Genomic DNA, 13,443 nt, shown 5'->3' on the forward strand with positions numbered 1-13,443 from the left:
GACTTGCCTTTGAGTGGTGATGGGCAGATGGTGAATGTGGTTAGATGGTGATGGAGTCAGAGGGAGGAGTCATTCATCCTCTCCATTAAGAGTTCTGGGGCACCTCCCATTTCCCAGCACTGTGCTGGTCCTGGACAAACAATGGGGAAGAAACAGACCATGTTCCCCACCTGGAGCTCACCTCATGGTCCAGCAGGAAGATCAGATGTTAAATAAGTTTGTTGCATGTTAGAAAGGAACACACAACAGCTAGACCTGACCTAATCAGAATAAGGAACCCCTTAAGGATGGATAAAAAAGTTAACTGAATAAAGCAGGTAGGGAATGGGGAGGGTGGAGAGCTCAGACAGAGTGAGCTGAATTTGTGGAGTTTCTGGACAAGATGCCTTTGAATAATTGAGAAAAACAACTTTGATATGTGGCCTAGGGACAACCTAGCCATCAAATTTTCTCAGATCACTCAGGACACGCCTCTGCCCACACATGCCTTAATAGATTTGCTTCCAAAATTTGCATTTGCTGTTTCTAGTTTCTAACCTCCTCTCTAAGGTTAGTACATTTGTCAGCTTTCCATGACTGTGACAAAATACCTGAGATAATCAACTTAAAGGATGAAAGATTTTTTTTAATGTTTTTTTTTTTTTAGTTGTTGATGGACCTTTACTTTATTCATTTATTTATATGTGGTGCTTGTAAGGGTCCCGTGAAACGTCGGAGAAAGAGACCACCAAGTGACCACTCATGCAATTGGCAGAAGGGGATTTATTGAACCAGCATGCTGGGGCTCCGTGCCCACTCAAGAAGGGAAAGCAGCCCAGAGCCCCAGCAGGGGCTGAGCGCTGCTTAAGTACACTTTTGGGGGAGGGCGGAGGGCTTTGTATACATCAGAACAAATCATCATGAGGCGCGGGAAAATTGAACAACAACTCCTAAACATGATTAGTTCATTCATTGGCGGGAACAGGTCAGGCTGGAGTGATAGGTCATTCCTAAGGAGAGTACACATTCAAACTGATTGGTTCAGGCCCTGCAAGGCCTACATGCAACCACACAGACCCCTTCAGTTATTAAACAACCAGACAATCAGGGGAAATGTTTACTGGGCGGTTCTAAGCATTGTCTTAACAGCTACAGAAATTTCAGGTTTTGCAGGTAGCATAGAAACCTAACAATACCTCCTTTACATTTTAACTCAGACCTTGCAGCTTAGAAACTTTTACAACACCCGGTCTTTTACCCTTTAACTTTTACGCTTTAACTTCAATTTCTTTTACCCTTACAGTGCTGAGAATCAAACTCAGTGCCTTACACATGTGAGGCAAGTGCTCAACCTCTGAGCCACAACCCCAGCCATGAAAGAATTATTTTGACTGATGGCTTCAGAGGTTTTAGTCCATGGTTACTTTTGGTCTGTGGGGACACAGAACATTATGGAGACAGGAGTGTGGTGGTAGAGCTGCTCACCTCCTGGTGGATGGGAAGCAAAAAGAAAGAGAGAAGGAGTTGGGGGTCTCAATATCTCAGGACTTCCAGGGCACATTTCCAACAACCTAACTTCCTTCCACTAGGTCCCTCCTCCTGAAGATTCCACCATCTCCCAGTAGCACCATCAAGTGGGGACCAAAATTTGAACATATGGGCCTTTGGGAGACATTCCAGATCTAAACCATAATAGTTAGGAGACTAACTTGGGCCACAGCAACCTGTTATGTTGTGACTGTTGCCAACAAGCTAAGGGTAGGTTAGGACACTAAGGGTGTCCAGATGGGCGGAGGTTGTACTGTCAGCAAACCCATCACACCTCCCTTGTTACCTTGTGGTCCTGATGTCAATCTGCAGAGATGCTTCCAGTAAATGGAGCTTAAGGTATTTAAATTTTAACCTTTAAATTCCTCGCAGCCTCAGGTTTCCCTTTCCAATTGCAGATATAAAAATCTGACTATGTAAAAAGGTGCTTTCAAGACAAAGTCTTTCATCTACAGGACTCATTAGCATGCTCCAAGCCTAACAGTTGAAAAGCAGAACCAAAGAATAAACGGGAAAGGAAGCTGCCTTCCTCAACTATTTGCTTTGACTACAGACCTGCTCCAAGTGTTTGCAGGCTCCAAGCAAAAGTACGAGTGAAGGCCCACACTCTGTAAATCTAAATACTTAAAAGTAAAAATCAAGGCATGAGATAGTTCAAACATGTTCTATCCTCTTGCCTTCATAATTACACCTTCGTAATGAGCTGTGTTCCCAGCCATCCACCTGTCTCACTTTCTCCCATTTCTGGCTTCCTCCTATCCTATGATGGGCCTCATGCAAAAGCAAATGGACACCCCAATTCACACATCCAAGCTCTGTGCATACCCCCTAGAATAGCCGCTCAATGGCCACACCTCCCATCCTATGATGATGATTCCCTGGGCCACTGGGAACTGATGTGGGCCATTGAGAGGAGATCCCCAGTTATCTGGATGGGGTGTAGAAGTGTGGACATTACCCAGCAGGAGGGGCAAGGATATTCTTTGGTTGGGTTGAAATTGCCTCCTGGTGACTGATATCAGAAAATGAGTAAAGAGATTGATTGGGAGGCCTCCAGGCTTTTGTTAAGGCCTCAGCCCTGCTGAGGCGTGGGAGGGAGAGTGGTCTGGATCCATCCAGGAGGCAGACAGACTTCCTGGGTCAAGCCAGCAGACTATGCTTCCCAATCCAATGTGAGAAGCAATTCGTGATCCAAAAAGGAATGCCTGAGACTTTGAGTCAACTCTGTAAAAAGTAGAGGCAAAAAAAAGTGCCTCTCTGACTTGAGAAGTTTCTTCTTTGAAGCTTTTATTGCACATGCATGCTGGCAGCTGGTCCGCCTCTCAGTCGGGTTCAAATGCAGCTTCTGGGTCCCATCCCTGTCAGTTTTAGGGTGAGGAACTGCCAGGACACCATCCTGATGAGCTCACAGCTGTGGACTCCTTGTATGCGCACACACACACACACACACATACACATACACACATACACACTTGTCCAGCAGCTGAGAAACAAAGGTAGAGGATAGAGCCTTCACTGCAGGTGGTCCCCAGGGTTCTGTTTATGAATCATCCACTCATTCATACATTCAAGCAGAAATATACTTACCAAGAGTCTATCAGATGCCAGGTACTGTAAAGTGCTGGATTTGCCCATTACTGGACCAGACACTGTCCCCCTAAATGACTTCCAGCTGGAGGAGAGAAGCCACCAGCTACTGATTTTCAGTGCAGGTTGAAATGAGTAGTGAGTTGAATGTGAAGATCTTTTTTCTTTTCTTTTTCTTTTGGTTCCAGGGATCAAACTCAGGGGCACTCAACCACTGAGCCACCTCCCCTGACTTATTTTGTATTTTATTTAGATACAGGGTCTCACTGAGCAGCTTAGCATCTCTCTGTTGCTGAGATTGGCTTTGAACTCAGATCCTCCTGCCTCAGCTTCCCGAGCTGCTGGGATTACAGGTGTGTGCCACCATGCCCAGTGTATGTGAAGATCTTAACTGCTGTACGACTACTCCAGAGGCCAGGGAGGGAGACAGCCTCACCATCTTAGAGCAGTTGATTGTCTCAAATAGACAACCCCAGTTAGATCGATGCTGACACACTTGAATGATATAAAGGACAGAACCAGTGTGAGCCTCATAAAGGAAGCTATGATTAATGCATCCATGTGTGCTATAAAGAGGGGTCAAGCATCTGTCTGATGCATACTGGCACTGTGCTAGCCTGAGCAAAGAGTCCCTGTCCTGATGGCACCCAACAAACAGGAAATATTCTGGTCAGCCAAGAGCTGTGATCTAGAAAGACGGGCCCTGCAATTCTAGCTTAGGGATTCAGAGAAGTGGGTTTTGTTTTCACAGTAAAACCCACATTTTCCTTACCAGACCCTCATGTAGCCAGGACGGCATTCATAAGAGGGCTGGCATGGGAGGCTTTTGAGATCATAGACCAATGTTTGCGAGGACATCTGTATGGACCTCTTCTCTATTTTTCATCTGTGGGTCTTGGTTTTAAATAGATTTGTCCTCCAAGTTGTCATTTTCCTCTATTCAAAGTAATGTCCCATATCCCTCTTATCTAAAGAGTCAATGACTTAGAGGCTCCTGTGTGTGCTCATCAGTCTCCATAATTTTGGTCACTAGGAAAGAAATTTTGCATGTAATGATATTTCAGAGAGAGATCCCAATACTCCAATACTCCAATACTCCTGAGAGATGGCATCAGACCGTCAGAAGCCCTGACCCAGTGGTTGGACATAGAACATTTAGGGAACAAGCTTTTAAAACCCATTTGTAAAGTAAGAAATCTCCCTGAACGATGTTACCCGGTCCTCACTCCCTTCCTCGCCATCCATTATGCTGATTGACAAACCACTAACGTCGCCAATGAAGACCCAGGCGGAAGTGTTAATTAGCAGCATCTGGTGTGAGTCAGAAATATGGCTAGGAATTGAAGCAATTGTACTCATTATTTCTGGGGTGTGGGCTTTTCCAATAAAATGTTAGGTGATAACCTTGAAGTGAGAATTCCTGATCCAGGAATTGGCAGCCCCTGGAGTATGGTTTTTTAAAGATGGTATATCATATATACAAAGTATTATATGTCTATATAATATATCTTATCTATGTATGTCTCATATTATTTATACTAAAGTATTCTGAAGAAAGGTGCGGACATGATATAACCTAGGCCCCAAATATAACTGAAATCTGACTCTGGTATGGGGGAAAGGAGCATGAGATACATTCATTAAGAAGTCCTACCCTGGGGCTGCATTTTCTAGCTCACTTTGTGTTATTCCTTCGCTGTTTTGAAGCATTCCAATGTCCTCCTGGGTTTTGTGTACACATACAGAGTTGCACTAGGTTCTGAGGGAGAGAATGGAGAGTCAGAAAAACCAAATGGACAACATTTAGCCTCCACCTCTGACTATCCTTCCCAGAAACAAAATACCATGTCATGTAGGCACGAGTACGCTCCCCTTCTTAGCGGACCTGACTTTGAAATTGGCTCAGGCCTTGACTTTATCCCCATATTCTAATGCCTATTTTTTAAGTCAGCTTTGCATTGCTGAGACCCAAAGACCCAACCAGAACAACTTAGAGGAGGAAAAGTTTGTGTTGACTCACAGTTTCAGAGGTTCAGTCTGTGGTCACTGTGACTCCATTGATCTGGGACTGGAGTGAGACAGAACATCCTGGTGGAAAGGTGTGACGGAGGGAGGAATAGTGTGATGAAGGAAGCTGACAGTTCATGACAGCCAGGAAGAGGAGAGAGAGGAGGAGAGAGAGAGAGAGAGAGAGAGAGAGAGAGAGAGAGAGAGAGAGAGAGAGAGTGTTTCACCCACCAGGGACAAAACGTAAACCTCGAAGCCACACCCCACCTGCCTACAGTCACCACCCAGTACAGTACTCTTTTCAAATTATTAATCCATCAAATGGATTAATATACTGATCATCTCACTTCTGAACATTCCTGCCTTGGCTCACACCTGAGCTTTGGGGAACATCTCATATCCAAACCCTAACCCTGCCCTGGTGTTATGTTACCCCATCCTCTCTCCACCTGCTCTTCCTTCCTCTGTGTGAAATGCATTCATAGAATCACTTCCTTTTCCCTCTTCACCCAGGTTGAAAAAGCCTCTGTTAATTAATACAAATAAGAGCACGGACAAACTCAAAGCAAGAGCCTGTCATTTAAAATTGGGTGCAGAATCCTCTTTCTGCCGAAATGCATTAGCATGGCCGTGTTCTGGAAGCAAGTGGAAAGGAAAATCAATCCTGTAAGTGAGCTTGCTGACCACAGGGAGTGCAGGCTGGAGAAAGGGTCATGTCATAATTCCAAGGGCAGGTTTTCCCTTTGAAAGCCAGGATTTGGAGGTATAGCCATTACCAACCATGGGAGTGTGGCTGATCAAATTAAAGAATGCGTTTTAAAATTCAATTACACCCTCAGTGGAAATAGCCTCACAAATGCTTGGGGGGAAAGAATTATACCCAGTCTATAAAGCCCAACATTTCTAAACCCAATTCTGCACATTATTCTAAAGGTTAATTCAAAATCTCTCTTCCAAATGGGAAGTTAAATACAGCCAATGGAAGGAAGGCATCCTCTGACTGACTGAGGGGTTTATCAGTCTGTAAGAGTTCATTAGTTTTAATTAGTGTAATCACTAATGTTGCATTAACAGTTTAGTGAAGGAAAGTAATTACTCACACATCCACTGTATTAGATGGAAAGATTAGAATTCATTTTCCAAAAACGATTAGCATTTTGCCAATTAAAAGAATCCCTTCTCCCTGCCAGCAGACCTGTGACCTCCCTCACCCAAAGATCGTTTAAATGAAACATATTTTGCATAAGAAGATGGAGTAGGAAGACATGAGGAATTAAGATTGCATTTATTCTTAGCGCCTTCTTGGAGCACAGCAAGTGCCCCAGTCTCCATGAGTTCATAATGTCCCACTCTATTTGCATAGTCATTCAATTCGGTCTCTTTGGATTATATCCTTGGCTGCTTTGTGATACAGCAGCAATTAAAAAACAAAACATAAAAAGGCTGGCAGATGAAGAAGCCCAAAGGAAGCAACAGGAGCGCTTAGGTGGAAGAGCACTGTTGGTTCTACTGGATGGACAGGGTGGGGACTGGCTGCTGGCCCCACTCTGAGTGCTAGTTTGGAGCAGGCCATCCTCAAGAACACTTTAAAGTGCACAGCTGAGTCCTAGGCCTTCCTGCTGGTTTCCCACTGGGCACTGAAGGCCATCTCAGCCTCCCCTTGATTTGGCAATAAGGCCCAACCCCTCTCCATCTCCACCAGATGGTCCATCTGCCAGTTCTGTTGGAAACTTCTTGTCGCTTCTTAAACATCTTGCCTTCTTTCGCATCTGGCCCTTTCAAACTTGTTGTTCTCCCTGTCAGCAAGACCTTTACCTATTTTGTTAGAGAACTCACCCTTCATGCTTCACACAGAATAAATGTCCCTCACGCTCGCTAGAATAGCCTCCCCTACTTTCTGCTATGAGAGCCCTTCATGCATGAAATCCTCCCTCAGTGTCTGCTGGGATTGGTTCCGGAAACTTCTGTGGTACTCAAATCCATGGATATTCAAGCCCCTCATGTAAAATGACCTAGTGTTTACATATAACTCATGGACATCCTCCCAAATCCTTTAAACCATCAGTAGATTATTTATAATACCTACTACGATGCAAATGCTGTACATTTTGTTTAGAACATAGTGTCAAGAAAAAAATGTCTGTACATGTTCTATACAGATATGATTTTCGAAAATATTTTCAATCTGTGGTTGACAGAAAGCACAGATACAGAGGACCTGCTACACTGCATTTTTGCATTATGTTATAACATACATGATCCTAGGGGCCAGTGAGCCAGGAACAAGGATGCTCTTCTGAATTCTCAACCCTTTGCACTGTTAGGTGACTACCTTGAGTTGTGGTCATGTTTCTCTCTCCTCCCCACCTGAAGCCTCATCAGAGCTCACCTACCACATCACATAGGAGGGAACAGAGATATTTGCATACAGATAGGCATCCTCTTCCTCCTCCGCCGCCTACCTGCCTCGCTCAGTACCATTTCCAAAGGGAGTCAACACTTGCTTGGTGCACTCGTGACTCCCTTTGCTGACAGGTTCCTGGTTGCATTGTCTGATGGGGGGCACTGGCAGATTGGAGAGAGGGAAAAGGGAGCTCAGGGTATCCCCCCTCCTTCCCTACTGTGACTTTACATGTCTGACATTGGCCGCACAGCACAACACAGAAGAAGGAGAGTGGGCTGGGGAAGGGCTTGTGGAGGTTAACTAGCCCAGAGGCCACTTCTGAGATGGGAATCCCAGGACATTCTGTCATCATGCGTTAGGCCAAGGGCAAAATCAGGTTCTGCAGGCTCTTGTGGTAGCCTGTGTTCAACCAAATTGCCACCCACGTGTGAAGGTCAAGTGACCAGGTTGGAGAGAGGAAGGCATGGACCAAGGCAGAAGGTCACCAAAGTCTTCACCCCCAACCCCATATAAATGGAAAGATCATCTTCGTATGAACACTTGACTTCATTTTTAATGCCATCTTAAGGCATTATTTTATTGCCTCTTAAACATCTTGCCTTCTTTCGCATCTGGCCCTTTCAAACTTGTTGTTCTCCCAGTCATCAAGACCTTTGGGGTTAATTATTTTTGCCAATAAGAAAACTTCCTTCATCACAGCTGCTGGACAAGTACACAGGGAAGTAGACAAAAGTCTTTTGAGATCCAGACTGTGTTCTTCCCAGACTATGATCCTTGTCCCCTTTAGCTATTCTGGGCTCCATTTCCAGCCTCATCTTTTATGTGCTGTGTAACTTTGAGCAAGTGACTCAGTCCCTCTGTGTCTTAGTTTCTTCATCAATAAGACAAGCATAACATATTTCTCTCATGATTATTATAAAGCCCATGTGAGAAAGGGCTCTTCTCAGAGACTGGGTAGGGGCAGCATTTGGGGCTTCCCATCAGAGCACAAGACTAGGCTTTCTTGAGCACAGCTGAAGAAGCAGACCACCTTTCAGGAAGGTGCAGACTTCTGGAAAGACCATGGAGCCTAGCTGGTATTGGGGACTGCATATCAAGTCAAGATGGTGCCTGGCAGTTTGCCAGGAGGAGTGGTTTGTAAGGTAATGCCACCAAGCCACTTAGATGGTAGGGATTCCTTATTGGCTGATTGCTGTAACTGGATGATGCTAATTGAGTCAAGCTGTGTGTAACCAGTTAGGTATATATACCTCTGCTGTTTTGCAATAAGGCGGTTCCTGCTACCTTGGGTGCCTGCTACCTTGAGTTCCCGCTCAGTTCCTGCTGAGTTTCCCTGCAATAAAGCAGTTCCCGCTTCAACCTTCAATATTGAGAGCTACGACCAAGTCAAGATGGCGCCTGGCATTTTGCCAGAAGGAGTGGTTGAGGGGTAATGCCAGTGAGCCATTAAGATGATGATAATTAAGTTAAGCTGTGTATAATTATTAAGATAATGACTGATTGCTGTAACTGGATGATGCTGGATTGGGGCAGGCTGTGTATTCAGTTGTGTGTATGGACCTCTGCTGTCCGGCAATAAGGTGGCTCCTGCTACCTCGGGTGCCTGCTACTTTTGAGTTCTCACTGAGTTCCCATTGGTTCTCGCGGAGCTGCCATGGAGTTCCCGTTGAGTTCTCGCGGAGTTCCCGTGGGTTCTCGAATAAAGTTCGTTCCTGCTTGAATCTACAAGTGGCTCGTGACCTCCTGGTTATTGTGCCCAGCTGGACTGTGGCAAGCTGGAGCCTAGCTGATGGAGATACAGCCCTGGATTTCTTGGGAGGAACCCTCCCTTTACCCAGTGAGTAAATGGTCCAGGCTGCCGGCAGGCAGATGGCAACTCAACAAGGTTTAATTTATCTGTAAACAAACAAAAAACCCCAAACTGATCTTTACTGTGAGAGAATTAATGAAATAATTATTTTCTAAAATCTACTTTTTGTAGTGCCGAACACTTAGTAGATGCTACATACTAGGTAACTCCCTTCTCTGTGTTTAATACTAAAGGGTAACTTATCACTAGCAGAATTCTAGAACATAGTCTGTTGCCTCGCGGCTGAAGGCACGATGTCTCCCTTAGGGGTGAGGATGGGTGACAGCAGGCGGCCCAGTAGCTACCATCAGAGTCAGGAAGGCGCTGCTGGAGGGACTTCCATAGCTTACACTGCTTATGCAAGAACCCAGACCCCGGAAGCTAGAGCTAACAACTCCAGAGCAGACCTCATCTATGCCCACCTGCCTCTAGGTCACCTCCACCACCAGGTGGCCGTCTCTGCATACCATGTGTATGAATGTGTGTGTGTGCTCATGCTCTAAAGAGGGGACGCCAGTGAGCCCCTGGCAGTTAGCCACAGTGAGCTAGAAGAGAGAAAAATTCTTGTAACCATGGTGGTGAGTGTAAAAGGCAGACTTTCACCCTATTTTCTTTGGGAACAAACTGAAACAAGGAGAAAAGACAGGTGCCCAAAGGCACTTCAAGTCTGGAAAGCATTTGGAGAACTAGGGCAGACGGGACTTTTGCGACCTGAGGGTAGCCTAGGAGACCACTACCAGGTGAGGGCCCCGTGCCTGGGGGGGCGCTATAAGGCTGCCACCTCCACCCAATGGCCCAGATCCTTCAGTGGCTAATTAAAGACAGAGAAACTCGGGAGTGAGAGTGGGGAGCTGAAGGCAGGCAGAACTGGGGTGGGATACGTGCTCTGTGTTCTGAGTCAGGAGGTGTGGAAATGAATCCCTGTCTGCGGCTTTCCAGCTTGGTAACCTCAGGCACATTGCAACTGAAGCCTGTATCTTCAACTGAAAAATATGAATCATAGTCCTCATGTCACAAGGAGGACCCCTGTCAAATGTGTGATTAATTATAAGCATATTAATGTCTGTACCACCCACACCAAGAGACACGGTGTCTATTCCTAACGCCTTCAGGGCCTGGCCATAGCGGGTGCTCCATACATGCTTACAGATGCCTGATCAGAAGGTGCCATCACAGGTCTGACTGTTATTAAGGACATTTGTGGGCACACTGCCCTGAGGAACAAAGGGTCAGGAGACTATCACAATGGAAGTGCCTGGAAGTGAGCCCCTGAGAAGTTGCTCTGGAGCAGAGAGCGAGGAATAGGGTAGAAGTGACCATGGTGGGGGACAGTGCCCGGAGTCAAGGGTGGGGCTTCCTCCCTGGTGACTGGGGTCTAACTGCACACAATTGCCTCTGTGTCCCAATGGTTGCCTTAGGACCTGGGAGAAGGATATACAAAACTGTATGACCCCTGATAACCCTGGAAGGACAAATAGATATTATTGAGTTTTTATTCTAAAAATAACGGCAATAATAAAATAGAAAAAAATCCATTGACTTCTATTGTCTGCACAAAAAATATCAACAGTATCAAGCAAGCAAAAACAAAAACAACCAGGGTGGGGGGTGTTCTTCATGATTGATGACCATTACAGTACAATGTTATTTGAGGGGAAAATTGGCTATTTGCTATTTGCTTGGATATCTTATTAAAGAATCACAAAGACATAAATATTGCATTTTCTTGGCCCGAGTTTCCAGAATCTTAACCCCCCATCATCCCAGGTACCCACAATGTCCCTCATCTTTAAAAGAAATGAACCTTTCTCTGTTGGCACTAAATAATCTGCTTTAAAATTTTTTTTAAATTGTAATTAATCCCTTATTTTATTTATTTAGTTTTATGTGGTGCTGAGGATCGAACCCAGTGACTCATACTTAGTAGGAACTACAACCCCAGCCCGACAATCAGCTTTTAACATTTTGGTCACCAGGGGAGTCGCAGCCAGGGACAGACACAGGTCTCATGCCCCACTAATACTACTCTCTTTCCTTCTAGTATGTGTCCAGTAGACGTGCCATCACTCAGAGCACTGCAGAGCAAGGCAGCTTCCACCCTCACCATCTCCCCCACCACCATCGTCACCACCGCCACCACCACCACCTGCGCCACCATGTCCACCCCCACCACCTCCACCACCAGGAGGCAGGGCTGCACGCTGCCCAGGTGACGCCCTGCCTGTGCCCCTTGTTCTCCTGCCAGTGGGAAGGCCACCTGGAGGTGGTTGTGCCCCATCTGCGTCAGACCCACAGGGTTGACATCCTTCAGGGAGCAGAAATAGTCTTCCTGGCCACAGACATGCACCTGCCGGCGCCGGCCGACTGGATCATCATGCACTCCTGCCTCGGCCACCACTTTCTGCTGGTGCTCAGGAAGCAGGAGAGGCACGAAGGGCACCCCCAGTTCTTTGCCACCATGATGCTGATCGGGACCCCCACCCAGGCCGACTGTTTCACCTATCGCCTGGAGCTCAACAGAAACCATCGGCGTCTCAAATGGGAGGCCACCCCCCGGTCTGTCCTCGAGTGCGTGGACTCGGTCATCACAGATGGGGACTGCCTTGTCCTCAACACCTCCCTGGCCCAGCTCTTCTCTGACAATGGCAGCCTTGCCATCGGAATTGCTATCACTGCGACGGAAGTCCACTCCGCAGAAGCTGAGATGTGAGGCCAGGAGCCACCAGAAGCCCACACACGGCCTGTGAGCCCCGGACCTCTGGATGTCAGGACACTAGACTCCTTTGTATTCTTCTCCTTCTTTCCTTCTTTTTTTTTTTTCTTTTAATTTTGTCTCAGGTATTTTGTGGTATTTAGTATTTGTCTGCCGTGGGCATTAATATCATGTAAACATCCTGTGATTCCAGATCTTGGTGTGATGTCTGTCCTGTTTTGTTGACATAGTTTTATAGAATGTTTGTAAGATTCGATCAGAGTAGATATTTCCTGCCACCCACAGTTCCTTTCTCCACTATTTCCAAAAGGAAAAGACTATTGGAGTTGAAAGATGTACTGTCCAAATCGTTTCTTCTTTCTTTTTTCAGTCTGTTTTAAGAGGGAGTCCTGCCTCTTTAGGTTGAGTCTGCTTCTCCCCTCTGCCACACTTCAGGCACTGGGGAAGCATTACACCCAAACCCCAAGAAGTGCTCACTGGGACCCAGTGGGCCTTTCACCAACCCATTCTGTCACCTCAGCTGGATCCTGGCAGGCCTCCAAGTGAGTACTTAGTTTCAGGCAGATTGCCCTGGCTGCCCATCAACAATCTTTTCTTCATCAAAAATAATTCATCCTAAAACACAACACCCTCCCCCTAAACAACCCGAGTAATTCTCCAGCCACTTTTGCTGCCACCTTACACCCCAAGAACCAGAAAGAGGTCCTTGGAAGATTTGACAGTTCAATCCTCTTGAGTCACACAATAATTGCCAGAGCCCTGGGGCTAGGGCTTCATTTTTTCAGAGCCCTGAGTGGGTGACAAACTTTAGGTTGCATCCTGCTTGCTCTCAGAGCTACGGGACATGCACCCCCGGGGCACTGGCACTAGTTTTCCACCTCCACCCACAAGAATGGTCCAGGAATGACTTGAGGCTGGTTGGTCAGTGCCAGAAAAAAATAGGCTTGTCTGACTCCCTACTTAGTCCCCGGTCCCTTTCTGTAATCCAAGACCTGCTTGGCTGTAAGTCTGATAACTGTAGAAGCCGCAGTTCCTCTCCTGACTTCTGATACTCAACCATTTTGAAAACATCCCAGGTGTCCCAGATAAACAAAGGAACCTCATGAAGAATACAACTAACATTCATAGGGCCTCGGGGCTCCTGAAGACATCACCTTTGCCTTCTTGTGCCAAGTCACCTACCTGAGCCAACCTGGGAATAACTTCTGGTCGTTGTTATTGCATACAAGACTGTGTTATGAGTAAGTGATCTTGGATAGGATCTTCTTGCATGTTGGTTTCTAGAAATCCTTAGAATAAGGAGGAGGACATGTGCTATTTTCTTCCATCTATGGTACTTCCAAGGAGACCTTTCTC

The 13,443-nt window shown here is 46.2% G+C and overlaps 1 protein-coding gene across 1 annotated transcript in view; it reads left to right on the forward strand.

The window, feature by feature from the left end:
* Siah3 (siah E3 ubiquitin protein ligase family member 3) overlaps positions 1-13,220 on the forward strand; it is a 66,855-nt gene extending 53,635 nt beyond the window's left edge. Inside the window, exon 2 of the mRNA XM_046454053.2 lies at positions 11,416-13,220. Within this exon, the coding sequence (XP_046310009.1) occupies positions 11,416-12,084 (669 nt within the window). The 3' untranslated portion in view covers positions 12,085-13,220. The remainder of the gene's footprint in view (positions 1-11,415) is intronic.
* Positions 13,221-13,443: the final 223 nt, after the last annotated feature.

This window comes from Marmota monax, unplaced genomic scaffold (genome assembly GCF_021218885.2).
Source record: "Marmota monax isolate L192 unplaced genomic scaffold, Marmota_monax_Labrador192_F-V1.1 WCK01_AAM20220418_F8-fsc00011, whole genome shotgun sequence".
Classification (NCBI taxonomy): Eukaryota; Metazoa; Chordata; class Mammalia; order Rodentia; family Sciuridae; genus Marmota; species Marmota monax.